A 23,294-nucleotide genomic window follows, 5' to 3' on the forward strand; every position below is an offset into this window, starting at 1 on the left:
CCTTTCCTTTCCTTTCCTTTCCTTTCCTTTCCTTTCCTTTCCTTTCCTTTCCTTTCCTTTCTTTTCCACAGTCTCCCAATGCATCCTGGGTCATCTCCAGTCATCCTGAGGAATATCTGGCCACTGGATTCAGATGGCTCTGGAGGAGAAGTGAGGCTGGTGACCTGCACAGCCCTCCCTCACTCAAAACAAAGTCAAGTGTGAGTCATGTCATTATTTCTCTGATGGCATGGTCTTCTTCAGAAGTGAAGGACAAACACAATTGTGAGATAAGAAACGGAATAAAAGGGAAAAGCCCCAACAAAACCCCCCCAAAACAACAAAAAAGTGAAAATAATATACTTCGATTTGCGTTCAGACTCCATAGTTCTTTCTCTAGATGTGGTTAGCATTTTTTTATGTGTGCCATGAGTCTTTTGGAATTGTCTTGGATCATGGTATTTCTGAGAAGAACTGTCAATCATTGTTAGTGTGAACAATGTTCTCCTGGTTCACTCAGTATCAATTCATGTAAGTCTTTCCAGATTTTTTTGAAATAGGTCTGCTCCTCATTTCTTATAGCACGGCCATTACAGTCGTATCCCAGAACTTGTTCAGCCGTTCCCCAGCTGATGGGCATTCCCTCAATTTCCAGTTCTTTGCCACCATGAAAAGAGCGTCTATAATTCCCATTTGTTATGATCTCTTTGGGTTACAGTCCTAGTAGTGGCATTTCTGAATCGAGGTACATGCATAGTTTTACAGCCCTTTGGGCATAGTTCCAAATTGTTCTCCAGAATGGCTGGATCAGTTCACAGTTCTATCAACAATGCATTAATGTTCCAATTTTCCCACATCTTCTCCAACATTTGTCATTTTTTTCTATCCTATTAGTCAATCTGTTAAGTGAGAGGTGGTACCTCAGCATTGTTTTAATTTGCATTTCTAATCAATCGTGATTGGAGCATTTTTTCATATGACTCTAGATAGCTTTAACTTATTCATTTGAAAAATGCCTGTTCATATCTTTTCATCATTTTTCAATTGGGGAATGATGTGTATTCTTATAAATTTGTTTTCTATACATTTGAGAAATGAGGCTTTAATCAGAAACTGGCTGTAAAAATTGCTTCCCAGTTTTCTGCTTTCCTTCTACTTTTGGTTGTGTTGGTTTTGTTTGTGCAAAACCTTTTTAATTTAATGCAATCAAAATTATCCATTTTGCATTTCATAGTGTTCTCTATATCTTGTTTGGTCATAAATTCTTCCCTTCACCATAGGCAAATGGTAAACTATTCCTTGTTCTCCTTATTTGCTTATGGTATCACCCTTTATGTCTAAATCATATACCCATTTTGACCTTAGCTTGGTATACAACATGAGATATTGTCCATGCCTAGTTTCTACAAATGATACTTTATTAAAGGTCCCTCTATACTCTAAATCTGTGATCTAATGACCTCTGACATTTTCTGTTGCATTTCCAAGAAGCCTGAAAATTCAGTAACCAAAGCACTAGGAGTTGCTCTAGGGCTCAGGGAAGCAAGAGGGAGAGAGGTGGTAACATGAGGATTGGGGTCAGACACAAAGAATTTGTAAGAGTGGGAGGAGAATGAGGAATGGGAAGGAAAGGGCCTGGGTGGGCAGGGCCATACAGAGCAAGACAACCTCCATTAAGTGGGTGAGTCAGATTCTCATGATGCCCTTGGATTTCCAAAGGTTCAGGACTGGTCTGATTGGTATCCCTTCCTGACGTCTCAGTAAATATCCCTTACCCAGAAAGAAGGTAGAAGGTTCTAGCACATGGGAACTGAGAACAAAGGAAAGAAGTACAGAGGCAAAAAACAAAACAAAACCTTTCATACCGAGGAGCAGAGAGAACTACTCCCTCTTCCGTTACCACCTCACCCCAGGAAATAGCTCTTTACCATGGGTGACCACATCCACCCTGTTTCCATAGAAACACCTGGGAGGAAGAGGGTGGCAGGGGGAGTTGGGTCATAGTTGCCTAACTGCCTGCCCCAAATGGGCCCTGTTTATGCCTTTCTGGGGACCCCACCCCACACAGTGTCTTCCCAGCATGCACTGAAGTGATCATCCCTCAAGGCGGGTGAGAACAGAGGTTGGCGGACTATCTGAAGAAAGCAAGGTGAGAAGCAAGGGTGGGGAAGAGAACTGGGGGGACATGGAGATGGAACTGAAGGAGAGAGAGACAGAGACAGAGACAGAGACAGAGACAGAGACAGAGACTTGGCCTGGGGAAACTGGAGAAAGGAATTGGAGAAAGAGAGTTGAGAGACTCAAATGAGACACACAGAGAGAAACTGACCAAGACCTCAAGATACACAGAGACAGGGAGAAAGAGAGAGAGAGTGAGGGACAGAGAAAGAGAGGAAACTTGGGACAGAGAAGGAGAGGAAACTTGGGACAGAGAGGAAAAGACATGGAGAGAAACTGAGAGAAAGGGAGACAGACAGGTCAGCCATGTGGGCAAGATGGTGACAGATGTGGAGAAACGAAAACAGAGGTACACTGGTTGGAAATCACATCTGTCCCAGAAGGACGGGCTTAGACAGAGGCAGACTAGGAAGGGGATAAACTTAGGGAGAGATAATGAAGGAGTCTAAAAACAAAAGGAGAGATACATTTGGAAAAAGACCCCCCCCCCCCCCCCCCCAAGGCATTCAGAAAAAGCAAGAAAAGCAGCAGGAAAAAGGAGCAGAAAAGACGGTAAGCACTGGGAAGAGACAGACCAGGCCCGGGAGTGGAAGGATATTTCTGTCGTTTCCTCCCCCACCATTTCCTCTTAAGCAAGGTGGGGTGGGGGTGTGTGAGGATTCCTGGGTGAGAAGAGGAACCCAGCTGCTCTTTAAATGCCAGTGCTAGGAACCCTTGACTTCTGGGATTGGAAGTGGAGTCCAAAATGCTCGTGTTTCCCTTCTCTCCACCTCTGTCTCTCATTCTCCCTGTCTCTTTCTCTCCTTTCTCTTTCTATCTTCCTTTGTCTTTTCCTTTCTCCCCGACCTTTTCCATTTTCCCCTCTCTCCTCTTTGTTCCCTCCTCTCTATCTTCTGCACGGGCTTCTTTTTCTCTCATTTTCTTTTCCCTTCCTTCTTCCCTCTTTCTCTGACTCTCTCATCTCTGTCTTTCCATTTTCCTGTCCCTCTCCCAGATGTCTGCAGCTCTGGAACAGCCTCCTGGGGAAGTGGAGGACCCAGTCACACCCCAGCCCTCCCAGTGGCCCCCCCTCCTGTGTGGACCCTGCATCCCCATCATGCTGGCCCTGGCCTTAGTGGCTGCTATCTTCCTACTGACCACAGCTGTGCTGGCTGAACGCCTTTTCCGCCGTTCTCTTCGATCAGACCCTGGTGTCCGGGGGCCTAGCCTGGTCTGGCGCCCAGGGGGGGAGCTGTGGATCGAGCCTGTGGGGACACCCCATGAGCGATCTGAAGACTGGTATGGTGCAACAGCCCCTCTTCTGCACCCCCAGGTTACTGAGCCCTATATTCTCGGGGGCACTTTGGAGGTCCGGGCCACAGCACCCCCCATTCCAAGTTCTCCTCTCTGCCCCTCAGCTCCACTCCAGGCTCCTGAGTCCCCTGCCAGCACATTCTGCATAACAAATCCTTGGGAAGAAAGGCCTCAGACTACTGGCTTTGTAGGTTGGTTGGAAACCCAGCCAGCCCCAGAACCCTCGCCCCCACCATTTTATGGCATTCGGAGGCCCGGGAGCCCTGAGCCTGACTGGAGCCTCCAGCCACGGGTCACCCTGGAGCAGATCTCAGCTTTTTGGAGAAGAGAGAATAGGGTGCATGGAGGCCCCTGAACAATGGGGCTTCGGACATGTCCTACTCCCACAGAGAACTTCCTCCATAGAGAAGGCTGATAGAAAGGGAGGCCAAGGACTGTGACACTGGGGGCCAATGGACGTAGTGCTCTGGACCACACCTTTGGATCCTAAACCATCCTTCAAAGAAGAGAGGTAGGATCTGGAAAGGACCCTTAAGGACTGAGAGCTGAACATTTTTAAGAACATCAAGACATCTTTCTTCTGGACTCTGGGAGTCAGGTTGGGCGTGGCACAGAGCGCTCCCTCAAGTAGAGCCAAATGGATCCCTAGCTCACCCTGTGATGAGGTTTGTCCCTTGAGGTGCCACCTCGAACTTGAATGGCAAATGCCAGAAGATGCTAGTAAAACTGTAAAGTCGTCAGTGAGAACATCAGGTGTGTGAAATATAGGAAATGGACAAAGCTCTTTCCCTCCTTTCCCTTGTACTTAGTCTCCCATTTACTGTTCCTTCCCACCCTCCTAGTCTCCCTACCTATGGTGAATATGCTTCATTCCAAGCACATATAACCCCCCTTTCTGTACACAAAAGCAATTTTACCTTCATATTTGTAAATGTGGATGCTTGTCAGTGTTACTGCATGATAGACAGAAGACAAATGGCTAACTCAGGTTCTGTTCCAGTCCTTAGGGCCAGAAAGGATTTTAGAGACTGCCATGCCCATCCCTCTCATTTCATAGATGATCATAGATGAATTACCTGCAGCCTGAAGAAGGAGGGGTATTTACCTGAGCTTCCATAGCCAGCTCCCCGTCAGACCCTAGGTCTCCTAATCTGTGGGTTAGGTACTGTTACTTAGGAGAAGCCACAGGACCTGAACGATTCAAGGAGTGAGGTGATCTCTATCCGGAGGGAATCAAGAAGGGTGGGTGGCATCTAAACTGACCTTTGAGAAAGAGAAGGATTTCAACCATCTGAGGTGGGAAAGGCCCACCTCAAATAAGTAGAGATGGGAAGAGGGGTCAGGGAGCAACTAGTTGTCTACTTGGGTGGAGTACAGAATACGTACGTCATGTCAAGACAGTATTTATTAAGCACGTATGTGTGCCAGGCACAGTACTAAGTGCTAGAAATACAAATAAAAACAGAAAGAAAAAAATAGGATAACAGAGTGAGGTAGAGAGATGAAGACACTTGGTGCTGAGGAAATAGTTGAGAAAGTCCAGAGAGTTAGGAATGAAGCCTGGAGAGGAATGAAGAGATGGTTGATATGGGCATCTTCTTTGAAATATGTATGTAAGGGGGACTAATGTGAAATGAACCTGGAAGGATAAGCTGGCCTATGAAAGCAGAGGGCCTTGTATGCCAGGATCAGAAATTCCTGGAGTTTTGTTTTGTTTTTTTTTAGCATGAGGAAAAAATCTCAATTAAAAAAGACCCAGCCTAGGGAACTAAGTAGAGAGACTTCCAACTGAAGTAGTCATCATGGTATAATGTAAAGGAACCCCAGACCAGGATCCAGAAGACCTCACTTGTCACTACTGCTAACTCAATATAGTCTGCACAAATCATATCCTTTCTCCAGGCCTCAGTTTTCAGCTCTGTAAAATAAAAACATTGGACCTGATTGTCTCTAATGTCTTTTATAGGTCTAACTTTCTGAAATTCTGTGATGTCCCTTACCTTAGTCTTCTAAGTCAGACAAAGAGGTACACTGAGACAATACTGTGTACCTATTGTTGATAACTAATATTTCAGATTCATCACATTGGAGGAAAATCACTTTATTGAACTCTAAATAGTAGGCTGGGTGTTATGCGATTGTTGAGTTATTTTGGTACAAAAGGGAAACCATGGAGGCCAGAAGGGGAAGCCTGCCATTCCTTAAATTCAGGGAGTGACAGCAGGCCACATGAGTGGAGAACATGCTCTGACTAGTCCATAGGACTCTAGGTATTTCATTCCTGCTACCCCCTAACACAGAATCCACAATGGAGTTATTTTTATCAGTATTTATCAGCACTTATTGAGCACCTACTATATGCAGGATCCAGCATTATCACTCTGGGGGATACAGGATATAATGGTCCCTGATACAAGGCCCATATATAAGTACCAAAAAAAGAAAAGAAAAGAAAAAGAAAAAGTGAGGCACTATGGAAGAGTGGAAAGAGCCCCAGAATGAGAGCCAAGAGACCTGGTTTCAAATGCCTTCTCTGCCTCTTGCCAATTGTTTGACCCTGGCTAAATCACTTAAGTTTTTTGAGCCTCAGTTTCCTTCTCTGTTAAACAGAGAATATCTTTATCTTATCTTATCTTTTTAATAATATCTTCACCATTTACCTCACAGGGTTTTTCTAAGGCAAGCAAAATGCCAGTTGTCATTAGGATGAGAACTTTGGACAAGCCGTCTCCTCCCTCTGGGACTCAGTTTCCCACATAGAAAACTCTGGCATTCAAGGCTCTCATTTTGCATTATTCCCCCAGTGCCCCAAACTCTACTACTCTGTTCCCCAAATATACCCCATGGTTTCCTGCCTCTGAGGGACAAAGCCCTGTGAGCCTTTGCCCACAATGCCTGAAGTGTCCTTTCTTCACCTGTTCACCTGTGGAATTCTGACCCCACCTTTGAAGCCCAATTCAAATGTCACCAGCCTTCACTCATTTCCCCTCTGTCAGTCAGAAACAGTGTCTCTCCCCCTAGGCACTTATGTGTTATTGTATATTATTCAGTTCAATAAACATTTGCCTATATATGCTCAAGGTATTAGTGATACAGAGGCAAAAATGAAACAATTCCTCTCCTCAAGGGGCTTAAATTCTGTTGTATCATCAACAGGCATACAAATACACACGAAAGAATCTGATCCCTAACTGTTGAGATCATAGAAGGTTCCATGGAGGAGGTGGCCCCCTTGAAGGAAGGCAGAAGGCAAGGATTCTGAGTCAGAGTTGAAAAGGAAGTGAGTGGATGCTCCGGAATGCTGAGGTCAGGGAACAGCTATCAGTCCAGTTTAGCTGGAATTTTGTGGGCTTGAAGAGGAAAAGGGAAAGGGAACAAAAGTTAATATAAGTGCCTACTTTGTGCCAGACCCTGTGCTAAGTGCTTTACAAAGAGTTTATCTCACTGGATTCTCACAATCATCTTGGGAGGCAGCTGCTAGTATTATACCCATCCAACAGTTGAAGAAACTGAAGCAAATCGCAAATAAGGGCTTACCCAGGGCCACATGGCTGCTAAGTGAGTGAGGCCAGATTTAAAGCTAAAAAATGAAAAATAAAGCTGGAATAGGGTGTTCTAGACAGGCTGAAGTCAGATTATGGGGGACCCTTTAGCTCAGAATGAAGAGTATGTGTTTTATCCTACAGGGAACCAGAAGCTGATGAAGGTTTCTGAGCAGAAGAGTTACCATGGTAGACCTTACCTTAATAACTCAAATACTTCTCTTGTGTGACTCTCATCTGAATTCTCTCCAAAGCTTACCACAAGGAGACTACCCAATATGCTGGAAGCCTTCCTTCCCTTTAGCCCTTAAGAGAAGGTCAGATCTGAAAAAGATTATTTCCTGCACTGTGTGTGGGATTCACTGGAGGGGAGAATGTGGAGGCAGGGAAGGCAATTAGAAAGATAGTATAATGGTAAAGGCAAAAGGTCACAAGGGCCTAAACTAGGGTGGTTCCTGTGTAAATGGAAAGATGGGAACAGATTGAGACATGTGGAGGTATACTCAGTAAGATCTGGCAATAGCTTGATTATGGGAAGTTGAAGAAATGGGAAGAGTCAGGGATTATTCAGAGGTTGAGAACCAGGATGACTGGTTTCCTTGACAGAAATATGGAAGTTAGGAGACAGGGCATTCTTCTTTTTTCTTAATTTATTTTAAACTTAAATACTTAAAAGTTAAATACACAATAAGAAAAGAAACATCATAAACTTAAATACAAAATAAGAAAAGAAAAAAAAGGACTGCCATGTGGCCATGTGCACAGCAGAATGTAAGAGAGGATTCAAAATAGACAGCAACCAATTTCCAGTTTAGGAAAGCCTATGTAGTAAATACTACACATTATATTTTGAGCTGTCCATCTTTTCTTTGCTACTTTATAAGTTTTCTTTTGTTCTCCACTGTGCACTTTTTACTTTTCTTTTTTTTCTCCCTTCCCTCCCTCCTCTCCCAAGAAGGCTACAATTAAGTGCTGATATATTTATATATATTTTTGTATGTGTGTGTATATACATACATATATATACACATATATACATATACTTACATACACGTACATATACTTAGATAGCTATAATCATATTCATATATGGATATATAGATTCATATACATCTATGTAAAAACCATACTATACTTGCTTGTCCTGTTTCTCTGAGGTTGGATGTCTTCCTTCATAGGTCCAAGTCTTTCCCTATATTCATTGTTTCCTATACCACAGCAATATTCCAACCTTTTACTGTCTTGTCATTTTAAACAGTTTAAAACAATCTTGATTAATATGGCTGAGAGGAAAGGAATTCTTAGGGGGAAAGAGAATGAGTTCTGTTATGGACCATTTGGGGTGCTAACAGAATAGCCAAGTGGTTTTAGATAGCTATTACTTCTCATTTTAAGTAAAGTTTCCATCTATTTTTACACTTTTTAGTGTAAAAACCGGAATAGGTGTTGTTCTTTGTCAATAGCCTTTTCTGTAACTGTTGAACAATAATCATATGATTTTTATTGTTTTGTTATTAACTTGGTCATTTATGCTTATAGTTTTCCTAATGTTGAACCACTGTTGCATTCCTGGTATAAGTTCAGCTTTGTCAGAGTGTATGATATTTGCTGCTATCTCCTTGCTTGTGTTTTAACATTTTTGCAGGGAAATTTGTCTATAATTTTCTTTCTGTTTTGACTTTTCCTTGTTTAGATGTCAGGACCATATTTGTGTCAAGAGGGAATTTGGCAGAACTCCTTTATTTATTTTTTCAGTTTATGTAGCATTAGAATCAATTGCTCTTTAAATGTTGAGTAGTATTCACTTATAAATCCTTCTCTTCCTAGAGGACATCCAGATGGAAATGTTCAGCAGGAGAAACTGGTGATGGAGGGTGGGGGAAATGACTGGAGCTCAGGAAAGATATTAGGACTGGATGTGTAGATCTGGGAGATGTTTGCATAGAGATGATGCTGATGAGATCACCAAGGGAGGGACTGTAGAGAGAAGAGAAGAGGGTTCAAGATAGCCTTGGAGGGGGGATCCTTATGTTTTGGTGTGAGGAAGCAGGAAGATGAAGCAACCAATGGGATAGAAAAGAAATGGTCAGACTGGTAAAGGAAAATGAGAAGGAAGCAGTCAGCTAGGGTCATCCAGATGGATGTCTTTAGGCCTCAGATTTCTCTTCTGTAAAAGGAAGGGTTGGATTAAATGACTCCTGAAGTTTCATTACCTATGGGTAGGAGGTTGGTGGGAGGTGTAGCCAGATTTAAATAAAGGACCCTGCCCTCCCAGAGTTCATATTCTAGGAATAATAAATACTAAGATGGGTGGACACATTTATGAGATCACCAGGGAAAAGTCGATATTGACAATACATGTAGAGTACAATAGGATGTAAAAGAGAGAGGGAGAGGGCCATAGCCCTTTCCTGTTTAGATTAGATCAAGAAGGCTTAAGGAAGGAAGGGGGGGGACTAGGAGGGACATGAAAGGAGGAAGGAACCAATGAAGGAAGAAATGTATGTGGTATGAATGGAAGAGAAGCAAGGTATGATGAGAGAAGATTCCAGGTAGGAGAGGATGACAATGGGACCACTGGGTTGATGATCTAGAGGAGCAAGGGGAGCACAGCAGCATGAGATGTCCAGGTCATTCTTGAGAACATAAAAACAGAATGAATAGATTGTCAGGCCTGATTCACAAATCCTGTTGTCTCTTCCTTCCCACCACTGTCCCTCTTTCTGACCCTCATTACACTTTACCTCAACTATTACAAGAGTTTCCTATTTGGTCCTGCCTCCAGTCTCTCCAGTTCACTGGACACAGATGACTCTTGCTGGTACATAGTTTGGAGCTTGTTGGGCCCTGTTATTCACATTCAGTAACTTCCCCTTTCTTTTTTAAAAATGTTGATACTTAAAAAAACCCATTGATGTCATTTCCCAAAATCCACCCACTCCTACTAGAACCTTCATTAGTAACAGACTCCTTTTTTTAGCTACAGGAAAAGGTACAAACTTCTCAGCTTGGCATTCAAGGTCTTCCATGATATTAAACCTGTTTTTAATGACCTTTCCTCCCCTGTATTCTCTGTGACATCCTCTGTGTCCTGGCTAAACTGCTCTTCCCACTCTCTTCTGAACAGGCCACAATTATTTCTGACTCTATATCTTTGCTTACTCCATTTCTTTTATCTAGAATATTTTCCCTGTTTTTGCCTATGCAAATCCTATCCCTGTATTTTTTTAAAGATAATTGATTATAAACTTACTATTGATCATCAATCATTCAACCAACCAATGCCTACTCTTTGTGAGCCCCTGTGCTAGATGTCACATATTCTGTGATCCGGCCATAGCGGGCCTACCAGCTGTTGTTCACAAGAGACTCATCACACATCTCCATGGCATGACATGGCACGAAGATCAAGACCTTCCAGACCCTCCATCTCACCTGTTGAAGGACTTTAAGGGCTACTGGGCCTTGCCATCTGTTTTCATGTTGAACCCTTGGGCTCCTGGGCCTTTCCATCTGTTGAGGTGAGGGAATGATATGTTGAAGTTTGGGGTGCTTGGGACCCCAGAATACCATCACCCTGGGTCCTGCCCACATGAATTCGACCCAAGCCTCCTTATAGTCAAGGAAAACAAAGTTTATTAAAGATTCATCATACTGGGTTGACTCTTAAGAAGCCTCACCATTTGTGACACTTGTATTGACAAGCAGGCTAGATAGAATCTGAGCTAGATTGAATCTAAGCTAGATAGAATATGAGCACCTTCATGGAGACAAGAAGGATCTTATATACAAAAAGACTGTGGGAGGGATCTAAGGGTGGTCTGGTAGTCTGGAGTGATGGGAGGAGGGGTTTAGGGAGGGTACAGAGAAAAGAAGGCCCAGACCTGAGTTAGATGGCACAGTGCAGACAGAGCTGGACTCAGAAACACCTGAGTGTAAGTCCTGCCACAGACACTTAGTAGCTGTGTGACCCTGGGCAAGTCACTTAACCTTGGTCTTGCCTCAGTTTCCTCATCTGCAAAACAGGGATAATAATAGTACTTCCTTTCTGGGATTGCTGTATTTATAAAACACTTTCCAGACTTTAAAGCACTTCACAAACGCTAACTACTGCCATTATCAAGCCCATTTCTTTCTAAAAATCTTACTTTTCCCCCTAATGCTGTTTAAAAAAACCCTCAAAAACCAACAACCACCCTTCTCTCTCTCTTTTCACCTTCACCTCTACCTCCAGGATCAAGCAGCCAAGCACCACCTTCTGTAAGACCTCTCCTGATCCTCCCAGGTGATATTCCCCTCTCCCCCTTCCTGACTTGCAGTTACTATCTTGATTTTACTTTAAATGTATTTTATATTTACTTATCCTTGGACATGTTTTCCCCTCCAGTAGCATGTAAGCTCCCTGAGGACAGGGGATGTTTTCATCTTTGTCTTTGTGTCAGCAGCACCTGGTAGTGTCTCCAGCACATAACAATAGGTGCTAAATAAATGCTTGCTGGATTGAATCCAACAGCTTGAACTTGAACCACATTTTGTTGTCTTTATTCATTTCCAGTCTCAGTTCATCCTGAGCTTTTGACCCCAGGATTCTTCCATGATCATGCTAGTCTTTTGTATTTATCCTTCATTACTGCTGTTTGCTTCTCTAACATGCCTGCTGGAGATCAAAGATGGTGGATGAGTTACAGGTGCATTCCCACCACTTCCAGCCTTTTCTTCCTCACTGGGATGATTGACACATGTGCTTTTAGAATTTAGCTTCTCTTTGGTCTCAGTTAATCTTTGAATGCTCAACTCAAACCACTCCTTCCTTTGTGAATTCTTCCTCAACCTCTCTGTAATGACTGTGTCCTTCAGACTTCACATAACATGAAGCATGATGTTGTGCAAATCTCTCATTCATGTATGATGTGATATGTATTAGATGGTGACCCATATGGTTTCTAGAATGTAAGTTCCTTGGAGGAAGGAAAAGTGTCTTGTGTAAACTTTTTATCTGTTCCAGAGTCTAGGAAAAATGTTCTTCACACCTTTTGTCCCCCCATTGCTAGTAAGCTTATCCATCCTCTCTATTGGTAATGATCTTCCTCTGAAATGCCCTTCCATTTCCACTGTATGAATTCTATATTTGCAATTTTGTTTAAATATTGTCTCCTCCTTAAGACAGGGACTGCGTTTTTGCCTTTCTTTGTATCCTTAGCACTTAGCAAATGCCTGGGACATGTAGGTGTTTAATAAATTGCTTGTTGATTGACTGACTGACCTTAACTACTCAGTGAAGGGTTATTGGAAGCTATGCTAGGCCAACAGTGCCCTCTAATGGCCACGGTTGAGAACTCTATGACTCAATGGCTCTTCCTCTTCAAAGGCACGCTCTGCTGCACTTTGCCTCTCATGTCTCTTTTCCTCCTTCTTTCACCATTCATGCCATATTCCATCTCAGGCAGTCTCTTTACAACATACACGTAGTCTTTTCACCATTTCCTTATTCTCCTTTCTTTGAAGATTTGCCCAGTTGCATTGGGAAAAAAATCTCTCTTCCTCACTTCATTTCACGTATGAGTCAAAAAGTTATGGGTCCACGACTATTCAGATACAGACATATCTTATTCAGAAAATGCCAGTGGTAGCCAGCAGTTGTCCATAACTGAAATCCTGTGCTCCAATGAAGTTCATTCAGAGGAACCAAGTTCACCCTTACATGTCTTCCCATGAGGACGTGTTTTGGTCATAGGCATTATGGAAGGTCCTTAAGGGCAGGCAAGGACCATTTCATATTTGTCTTTATAGCTTTAGACTTTTGGAACACTTTATACATAAGGCCCTTTGTAGGCCTTAAAGCAGAATATAAATGTGAGTTACTGTTAATCCTGGACATTCTGGGCCTCTATCCCTCTCTTGGGCCCCTAGCTTAAGAGATTTGCTGTTTTGGATTCTTGCTGACATACTCCCTTGCTACTGCCACTGTGACTGAGTACCCTGGTCTGACATCTATTTCTCCCTTCTCTTTAGACGCTGGTCTTTACACATTTGGGACCACAAAAATGTGTTTTTTCAGCTTTTTACAAAGGAAAAGGGAATATACAAATTTAAATTAAAACAACAAGAAACAAACAGGGCTCCTGTTCTTTGCTTATCTGTTTTTAGAGTCTGTATCAGGTGGCTAGGTTCTTTTTATGTCTGGGGAAATTTAGCACATTCATCACAAGGATTGAATCGTTTAATGGAGACAGTAGAGAAGTAAGGGTACCCAGGTGTCTGAGTGTCATCAGTCATTCAGCCATTGTTGGACTTCAAGATGTCTTCTCCACCTGGACAACATTAGAGTTGGCAGGAAGTTCTTATCCCTTTTGGATCCCATTTTGGGATCTGGATCCCATTTTGGATTACAGAGAAAAGGCAGGGCCTCACCTGAACTCTCCCAATTTCCCCTCCAAGCAACTTTATTATATAATGCCTCAAAACAAATTACAGACCAACAGAAGCCATAACAAGATGGGTAAAACAATTTTCCAGCCCAAGACAACTTAGTCAGGTGTGTTGTACCATGGTGAAAGTGGAGTAAAGTCCAGTATAGGCCATGCAGCAAACCAGCAGCAGGCCTTGGGGGCAACTGATGGTGGGAGATGTCTTCCAGAGCTCTCAGGCCACGGATGAAGGGTTAGGCAACTGGTCAGAAGGAGGTTACAGGAGTCCCTTTGCTGGTCCTGGGGGCAGGACTCTTGTTGCATTGCCCTTACTCAGATGTGGGTTGAAGGCCTGGGGTGAGAAGAAGTAGAACATCAAAGCTTGTAGCTGTAGGGGAGTGGGGATGCTGGTCACAGTTCAAGGACAAAAAAGAATGCTTGTGATCAGTCACAGACCAGAGCACAGGCCAGGAGAGTTATAAACCCACTTCTTCTTATATCATACCACCTTGGAAGATCTAGAAGCTGATAGACAGCCAGAATTAGCTCTGAAAACAGCTGCACAAAAATCCTGATGCTTGGGACAGTGTGGTCTCCACATAGGGCCCAACTTTAATATAAAGTTCAAAGTCAAGAAATAGTCTAGAAAAATGAGCAAAGAACAAAAAAAGATCCATAGAAAGCTACTATGGTGATGGGGATGATCAAAACACAAACTCAGAAGAAGAGAACAAAGTCAAAACTGCTAAATCTAAAGCCTCAAAGAATAATGTGAATTGGTCTCATGTCAGAATCACATAAAAGAGGTATGGGAGAAATTGGGAAAAAATGACAGTGATGCAAGAAAATTATGAAACAAAAAATCAACATAGATATTGAAAAATCCACACTGATCATGTCCTAAAAAAGATCCCAAATGAAAACTCCCAGGAATATTATTGCCAAATTTCAGAGGCCTCAGGTCAAGGAGAAAATATTTCAAGCAGCTATAAAGAAACCTTTGAAATATTATAGAGCCACAGGATTACACAAGATTTAGCAGCTTCTACATTAAAGGACTGGAAGGCTTAGAATATGATATTCCAGAGGGCAAAGGAGCTAGGATTACAATCAAGAATCACACATCCAGCAAAATTGAGTATAAACCTTCAGGGGAAAATGGATATTCACTGAAATAGAGGACTTTCAAGCATTCCTGATAAAAAGATGAGAGCTGAATAGGAAATGTGAATAGGAAATGTAACTTTCAAATATAAGAATCAAGAGAAGCAAAGGAAGGTAAACAGGAAAGAGAAATCATAAAGGATTCAATGAGGTTAAACTGTTTTCATTCTTACATGGAAAGATGATACTTGTAACTCCTAAGAAGTTTCTTACTTTTAGGGCTGTTAGAAGGAGTATACATAGACAGAGGGCATTACGTATGAGTTGGATATGATGGGATGATTATCAAAAAATAAAATAAAATTAAGAGGTGAGAAAGAGGAATATACTGGGAGAAGGGGAAAGGGAGAGGTAGAATGGGGTAAATTATCTCATAAAAGCGGTAAGAAAGAGCTTTTATAGTGAAGGGAAAGATGGCAGAGGCATGAGAGTGAGGAGAAGCTCTTAAACTTTACTCTCATCAGAATTGGCTCAAAGAAGCAATAATATACACACTCAGTTGGGTATAGAAATCTATTTTACCATACATGGAAAGTAGGAGAGGACAGGGATAAGATTGGGGGGAGGGGTTGTTGCTGATAGACAGGAAGATGTGTTGGGGGAGGTGGTAGTCAGAAGCAAAACACTTTTGGGGATGAACAGGGTGAAAGGAGAGAGTAGGATAAACGGGAAAATAGGATAATCAGAAATACAGTTAGTTATCATAATTGTGAAAAAAGTATAAGTTTCTCTGTCAAAGTTTCTTTGATATATTCTCAAATATATAGAGAACTGAATCAAATTTATGAAAATAAGAGCCATTTTCCAATTCAAAAGTGGTCAAAGTATATGAACAGGCAGTTTTCAGATGAAAAAAAATCAAAGCTATGTATAAACATATGAAAAATGCTCTAAATCACTATTGATTAGAGAAATTCAAATTAAAAGTACCCTACATCTATCAGACTGGGTAACTTGACAGAACAGGAAAATGACAAATGTTGGAGGTAATTTAGAAAAATTGTGACATTAGCATATTATAGGTGGAATTATGAACTGATTCAACCATTACTTAATTTGGAACTATGCCTCAAGGGCTATAAAACTGCATATCCTTTGACCCAGAAATGGCAGTACTAGGTCCGTATCCCAGAGAGATAGAAAACAAAAGAAAAAGGGCCTATATGTACACAAATATTTACAGCAGTTCTTTTAGTGGTGTCAAAGAATTGGAAACTTAGGGGAATGACTGAATAAGTTATGGAGTATGATTGTGATGGAATCATATTGGGGTATAGGAAATGATGAGTGGGGTGATTTCAGAAAAACCTGGAAAGACTTAGATGAACTGATGCAAAGAGAAGTGAGAACCAGGAGAACTTTGTACACAGAAATAGGAATATTTATGATGAACAAATGGGAATGGCTTAGCCATTCTCAGCAGGACACTGATATAAGACAATTCTGAATGCTTTTTGATGAAAAGTGCTATCCATCTCCAGAGAAAAAACTGATGTTGTCTGAATGCAGAATGAAACATACTTTTAAACTTTCTTTTTGGGGTGTCCTGTGTTTTCTTTCACAGCATGACTAATGTGGAAATCTTTTCATGACTGCACATGTATAACATACATCAAATTGCCTGCCTTCTCAATGAGGGGGAAGGAACGAAAGGGTGACGTGATGGAATGAAAGTATTATTAGCCAATCAACTAGTAATCATTTTCTAATGTCTAGGAGGAGGAGGGGCAGGAATAGAGCAGGCCTTAGGTAAAGTTATGAAACAGGTAGATCTTGTTTCCTTCTCACTTTGATTCTCCTAGCCCAAGGCAGCCTTATTTCCTTTATGAATAGATGGATGATTTCATTCTATCACAGTACTTCATTTTTTACTATCTTTCCCCTTCTGTGTCCCAGCCCTGCCTTTCAATGTGTAGCAGAATGTGAGTGTTTGGTTCCACCCTACTAACAACTTCTAGTGTAGGTTCCACCTTAACTGGGCTTGGCTTCACCTGCCCATCTCCTACTTGGGGAGACTAGTGGGAAGTCAGGCAGCTGGGAGCTTTGGAAAACTATTAAGAGTTCTGCTCACAGGAGCGAGGGCAAGAATCAATGGGTATGACAATGCCACCATCTGCTGGGAGCTACAGCGAACTGCAAGGAGAATGAGGAGTTACTTTTGAGTAGATGGCCATAGAACCATGGAGGGGAATGCCAGTGAGGGATGGGCACGAATAACAGAATTTCAGATTTGGCAAGGACCTCTGTCGTCATCTAAAAGGAATCCTTGGTTCTAGCACACCTGACAAATAGTCATCTAGTCTTTGTTTGAAGGAGGAGGAACCCAATCAGTTCATTCCACTCTTGGAGATGTTTAATTGTTAGGAAGCCTCTCCTGCCATTAAGCCAAAATTTAACCATTTGCTCCTTCCATCTTTTTCTCATCTGTTCCTCTGGGGTCAAACATAATAAATCAAAAAAAAAAAAATCTCAGTGAATAGAACACTGTCCCTGGAGTCAGGAGGACCTGAGTTCAAATCTGACCTGAGATACTTGACACTTACTAGTTGTGTGACCTTGGGCAAGTCACTTAACCCCAACTGTCTTGTCTTTCCTCCTCAAAAAAAATCTCATGACACATGTCCTGAGGAATCACACTAGAGTTGCAACTGGGAGCTTGCTCTGGTGCATTGACTGTAAGTGGCTGAGGCCATACAGGTCTCTGTGGAAACATTGTTCATTGATCCCAGAGTACTGGACCATCCATTGATACCATATTTGAGAAGAGGAGTCTTAGGGGGAACATGATAACTATCTTCAAATCCTGGAAAGGCTTCATGTGGAAGAGAGATTAGGCTTCTTCTCTTGGCAACTTCCATTCAATGTTCCTAGTTCTACCCTTTGGGACCAAAGAGGTAAATATAGACTTTATGTAAGTTGTAGATCCCCTTGGGGGAGGATACCTCTCCACATCTAACTTGAAAGTTTGCAGGTCAGGTCCCAGAGGGCGATGACACTCAGATTCTAGAGTATTTGTGTGGTTTCCTACCCCTAAAATTATGGCTAAAGAATCATCACTGATGAGCTTACCATTGATAGCCAATGGACACAAATAACTCAAAGAAAAGGCATTTACTAAGTTGGCTTAGGGAGAACGTAGTAAATTCCAAAATTCCCCTCCCCCCCAATAAACCACAGATCCACTTTTCCACAGGAATGCACAGAATTTCTTAGAAGAGTGGGCACAAAGCTAAAATATACTCATAGTAAGGCAGATTCTATATTCAGGGATAATGACTAGGATAATGACCAGGCCACATATGACTGTGGTACTACAGGGCCCCTATGTCCTTTCTCTTCCTGTGATACTCTCATACTTCTCCTCCGAGGACTCAGTGTCTCTGCTGGGTTCCTTGCTGAGCAGGGTCCTTGGCCCTTGTTAGTTATATGACCATGAGAAGTTGAACTCTAGTCCACAGGTCAACTCTCTTCTCCTTTTTCAAAAATAGTATTTTTTTTTTTCCAATGACATGTAAAGACAATTTTTAACATTTATTTAAAAATTTTTTGACTTTTAAAAATTTCTCCCTCCTTTCCCTCCTCCCTCCCTAAAATGGTACACAATTTTGCTATAGGCTATACGTATGCAATCATGTAAAACGTATTTCCATATTAGTCATGTGAAAGAAAAAATACTATGGAAAAAGTGAAAGTAGTATGCTTCAATCTGCATTCAGATTCCATCAGTTCTTCCTCTGGATTTGGATAGCATTTTCCATCATGAGTCCTTTTGAATTGTTTTGTATCATTGTATTGCTGAGAAGAGCTAAGTTATTCATAGTTGGTCATTGTACAATGTTGCTGTTTCTCTGTGCATCAACTCTCTTCTTCCAGGGATAGTTCTCTTTTGAATGCACAGTTGACTCTCTTTTCTGCTGCCAGGAGGCCATGATCCTGGAAGTTACTTCTTGCCTTTAACCTTGAATACCTGTGTCCATCTAAAGAATGTGTCTCAGCTTGAGGCCTCAAATGACCCTCTGAATTGCTCTCTGATGGATGTAGTGTCTCCTGCTCAGTGTGTAGCTTCACTGCAAGATGGGATAGCTGATGCTGATAAGGGGAAGGATAAAATCCTCTCCTGGTCTGCTGCTCTCTCTTACAGGCTCAGGAGCCATATTTTCAAAGGTATTCTTTGCCTCACCTGCCTCCCAACTCTCAAACTATTCACTTCTCTGGGGAAGGCAGTTTTAGCCTTTTAAAAGCCCACCTGGGATATGGTCAGTCTTTACCCAGTCAATGGCTAACTCTTCTTAGATATGTCTTTGCACTTTGTTAGCATATCAATACCTTGTTACTTCTATTATCTGCCCCTTACCTTTTGTGAATAAATCAACTAGCTAGGAAGAGGGAAGGAAACAGGTTCCCTCCCCTCCTTTCCCCAACAGATCAATCAGTCATTTGTGGCAAGGTATGATTGGCAATAGGACAAGGGATCCAAGTGCAGGGGATAAAGTGAGCCTCAAGATAAGAAAGGGAGGACTGTGTAGCTAGTGGGGTGGAGGTGACAGCCTGCAACAGAACTGAGGAGTGGATGGATTGGATGCATGGAGGACAAAGAACAGGGTTAAGGCTCATAAGGCATACTTAATATAGAATGATAAAAGATTTGACTCAGCAAAAAGGATTCTGGGGAGCTCATGAACATGGACTTGTGGGTGATGGTAAGGTCAAGCATATGATCTCCATGTATGGCTGAGGCTGCTGTTGTTTGTCCTTTGTTTTGGAAGAGGACCAATGACATCTCAGGGTGAAGCCTTGACTTGCTGGTGAATTGGATTTAAGTGAGGCAGAGCTGCACAAAGTAGTCAGCCTCACTATCTTCCAGAGTGGCAAGACAAAAGTCAGGACTGGTGATGGCCTGGGATGCAGTGGATGACCTTGGCATCTTTCACATGTGACCAACGTCAAAGTGCTCTAGCTGCCTTCATGGCCATTGGAACAGATTGTTCTCATACATCCACTCTGTCTGGGGAAGCATTCACATGCTTTCGGTAGACATTTTTCTAACTAACTGAAGGAACTGAGGTCTGCTGGGTACACTCAACGTGGTCTGGCCTATCAAGATGGTTTACCAAGAGGTGGCCACTGCTCATGCTATAGTTTCTTGGAGCCACAGGTGAGAGTTGAGTGAGTCAGATGGACACCAAAGGTGGATGAGCAGCTCTGAAAAGGGCTAGGTAAGTATTACACACACACAGTGGTGCTAGTCCTCTCTGAACACCCCATATGCTCCATGGCTGAGGTAGATTGTAGGAGTGGAGCACAAGAACTGAATAGATTGAAGAACAGAAAGGTTAGTTGCTTTGAGGGAGCACCAATATATTTGTTAAAGTTCCCTGGTATGAGGGAAGGAATTGGGCTGGGAAAACTGTGATCCAGGCACTGGAGGAACAGAGGAAGGAAGCAGATATAAGTAACAATCTCTAGGATGTAGATTGGGTGATAAATTTGAATTACACAGACCTCAAGGGAGGAGAGGTTGGGAGTGATGGGTAGAGGGAGAATCTGGGAATGGTAGTGGAATCTTTCAACTTCCTCACCATGATTAGTACGTCAGAGATATGATTGAAATTGTAACCAGCAATGGGAAAGGTGGTCAGGGATGCTGAGCTGGTTAGCACGAGGCCTCCACATGACTGCTAGAATAGGAACACAGCCCAAGTGTAGGTCATACTTCCTACCTCTGAGTTTTAAAATTCTATTATTGAATAGGTTATTGGCTCCCCAAACCCTCCCACCCTCTCTTCCCATCTGGCCTTTAGTCAAATCCAGTTCAATTCCGATCATGTCATGCTCCCATTCAAGCTCTCAGGACACCGATGCATTGTTGGTGCTATGAACTGATCCAATCATTCTGGTGAGCAATTTGAAACTATGTCCAAAGGGCAATCAAACTGTGCATACCCCTTGATCCAGCAATACCACTACTAGGTATGCCAGAGATAAGGGAAATATTTGCATGTACAAAAATATTTATAGCAGCTCTTTTTGTGGTGGCAAGGAATTGGAAATTGAGGGGATGCCTATCAATTGGGGAATGGCTGAACAAGCTGTGGCATACGTATGTTAATGGAAATCTATTGTGGTATAAGAAATGATGAGCAGGCAGATTTCAGAAAAAACTGGACAGACTTACACAAACCGATGCTGAATGAGCAGAACCAGGACATTGTACACAATGACAGCAACATTCTTCAGTGATCAACTATGACTGACTTAGTTCTTCCCAGGAATACAATCATCCAAGGCAATTCCAAAAGATTCTGGATGGAAAATGCTATTCATGTAGATTGAAGCATGCTATTTTCACTTTTTTTCATGGCTTTTCCCTTTTGTTCTGTTTCTTCTCTCACAACATGACTAAGGTGGAAATATGTTTAACATGATTGCACATATACAATCTATATCAAATTGCTTGCTATCTTGGGAATTGTGGGAGAAAAATTTGAACTCAAAATGTTATAAAAAGTGAATGCTGAAAACTATGTTTATGTGTAATTGCAAAAAAAAAAAAATACTGTTTACTAATAAAAGAAAAAGCTCCCAGGGTTTCCTGTTACATTCAGAATCAAATACAAACCCTAGCATTTAAAGACCTTCACCATCTGCCTCCAGGCTATATTTTTACTTATTACACATTATTCCTCTTCAATCTAACCAAAATGCCATACATAGGATGTTTTATCTGTCTCCATGTCAGGAGACTGTAAAGAGAGGCCAAGATTATGGTTTGACTCTGCTGTAGAGTTGAGGATCCCCAGAGTCAAGGCTTTAACCAAGTTATATTTTTTGGGTTTTGATTGGTTGTTTAGGATTGGACCAAATTCCTGAGGCTGAGCCATTTGAGTTCCAGTAGATCCCAAAACAACTCTGGGATTCTGATGAACATACAAGTCACAAGAATCTCTCAGCTTGGTGATTCACCATGGGCACAGATAAAGCCTGTCAGGTGTTTTAGGAAGATACCAGTTGGTATATACTTAAGACCTATTATGCCAAATGTAATTTCAGACAAGTCACATTCCCTAAGTCTCAGTTTTCCCATCTATAAAATGGGGTTAAAATAAACCTGAGTCCTTCCTAGCATTAAATTCTAGGTTTAGTTTATAGAGATGCTGCATTGGCTATCCACGGCCTTTTACTTTTTTTTTCTAATTTCCCCTCCCAGCTTGGTGTGGGTGATACCAAGTGTCTTCACCTCTATAAACAATCAGATAAAACAAGAGCCCTCTGGGCAGGAAGCACTAGCACAAGACTCCAGACCAGGGAGGGGAAAGTCTGGAGACAACACAGCAACTTGTACTAGGTTAGGGTTTAAGGCTTTGTTCAACTAGCACTCTTGAGCCCCCACAGTGTGACACTGATACTGCACAGGCTCCCAGCTTCTTTAGCCTCCTCTCTACAACACCAGGCCGGTGAAAGCCCACAGTTAGGAATGAGAACTTTGACCCCTGGATGGATGCTAATGAGAGGAAGAGAACAGAACAGCACTATTTTCATTGTTCACATTTATCCTCATTGGATCAATGAACGGCCAGAGACAATTTTGCAAAGGAGCTTCCACTTATGTCCCATGTCTTGGCTGAGGGGCAGCACTAACTTCTTGGTGCTATACAGTAAGCTGCATCTGGAATCTGTTTGACAGCCAGTTTGGTAAAAATGGGAGCAAACATGAAGAATTCAGTGACACAATGGTTTTTCAGAAGCATAATTTGGCCAACATGTAGTTAACAGAATACTAATTTGTATGTACTTCAGGTTAGCTACCTCCCCAGATGTAAATCCCTACAGTAAGAAGCTGACTGAATGTTAGTGAAGGCTTGGAATCCTGGCATCACTACGTTAATGATGTTGAGCGGAAGGTCTGGTTACTGCTGCCCAGTTCCTCCTTTCTAGGTCTACATTAAGCTGAAACACAGAGGATCCTGGTGGAGCTGGGGAATGCTATTTATTGCCTGCTCTTCCTTCCAGAGAGAAGACTGGCTCAGGACTATGGAAGAAAAAAGTTGTTGCCACTTTTGCTCATGGTAGAGGAGGTTTTTGAATCCATTTCCAGCTTCTCAAATCTCTCAAGCTCAGACATATTCTAATCTAAGGCAATTTTTTCTTGTAGTTGAAACTTGACTTTCAAGCTTTATCTGTAATTCTCTAAAAGTTGGACCAAAGTGGAGGTTTTCTTTTTAATTTTAAAACAATATGAGAAAAGGCTCAATTGGGAATAGTGGGGTTATTTGGTATTCCTTTCCATCATCATCGAATTTAATAAAGCCAGGAATTTGGGATTAACCTGAGACCCCTTTATCAGACTGCAGGGGTAGGGGGTGGGAAGAAAGAGGCTGGAAAGAGCAGATTTCCTAGGATTTGCAATTGTCAGGGAACTTTCCAACTGAAACCAGTGACTTGGGCCTTAGACTTCTCAAGTATCTATAACGTCCTTCTAACAATACCCTCATAACCTATGTTTTTTTTCATTTTAATTTAAAAGCTGTTGAGACTTCCCTTAAATTTGAATTTCTAAGTTTAAGCCTCAAAACAATCACATCCCTAGGCATGTTTCCAGAGAAATCCCCTCTGCTTGCACTAATTCCAGGGGAAAATGTAGAATGAGAAGCTATTAGCTCACACATTATTTCTTCAGTATTGCATAGTTGAAGGGAAGCTTAGCAAAAAACAACTGGAATCCATCCACAGT

At 42.0% G+C, this 23,294-nt stretch overlaps 1 protein-coding gene across 2 annotated transcripts; it reads left to right on the plus strand.

Moving 5' to 3' along the window:
* Positions 1-394: 394 nt before the first annotated feature.
* On the plus strand, positions 395-5,404 carry C1H16orf54 (chromosome 1 C16orf54 homolog). Of its 2 annotated transcripts, none has more exons than XM_072599326.1 (2): positions 395-2,128; positions 3,152-5,404. In XM_072599326.1, the coding sequence occupies exon 2, from the start codon at positions 3,152-3,154 to the stop codon at positions 3,803-3,805; it is 654 nt and encodes a 217-aa protein (XP_072455427.1). In that variant the 5' UTR covers positions 395-2,128; the 3' UTR covers positions 3,806-5,404. The 2 variants fall into 2 exon arrangements, with proteins under 2 accessions (XP_072455427.1, XP_072455426.1); XM_072599325.1 differs by lacking the exon at positions 395-2,128 and adding an exon at positions 2,135-2,709.
* Positions 5,405-23,294: the final 17,890 nt, after the last annotated feature.

The sequence above is a fragment of the Notamacropus eugenii genome, chromosome 1 (genome assembly GCF_028372415.1).
Source record: "Notamacropus eugenii isolate mMacEug1 chromosome 1, mMacEug1.pri_v2, whole genome shotgun sequence".
Taxonomy (NCBI): Eukaryota; Metazoa; Chordata; class Mammalia; order Diprotodontia; family Macropodidae; genus Notamacropus; species Notamacropus eugenii.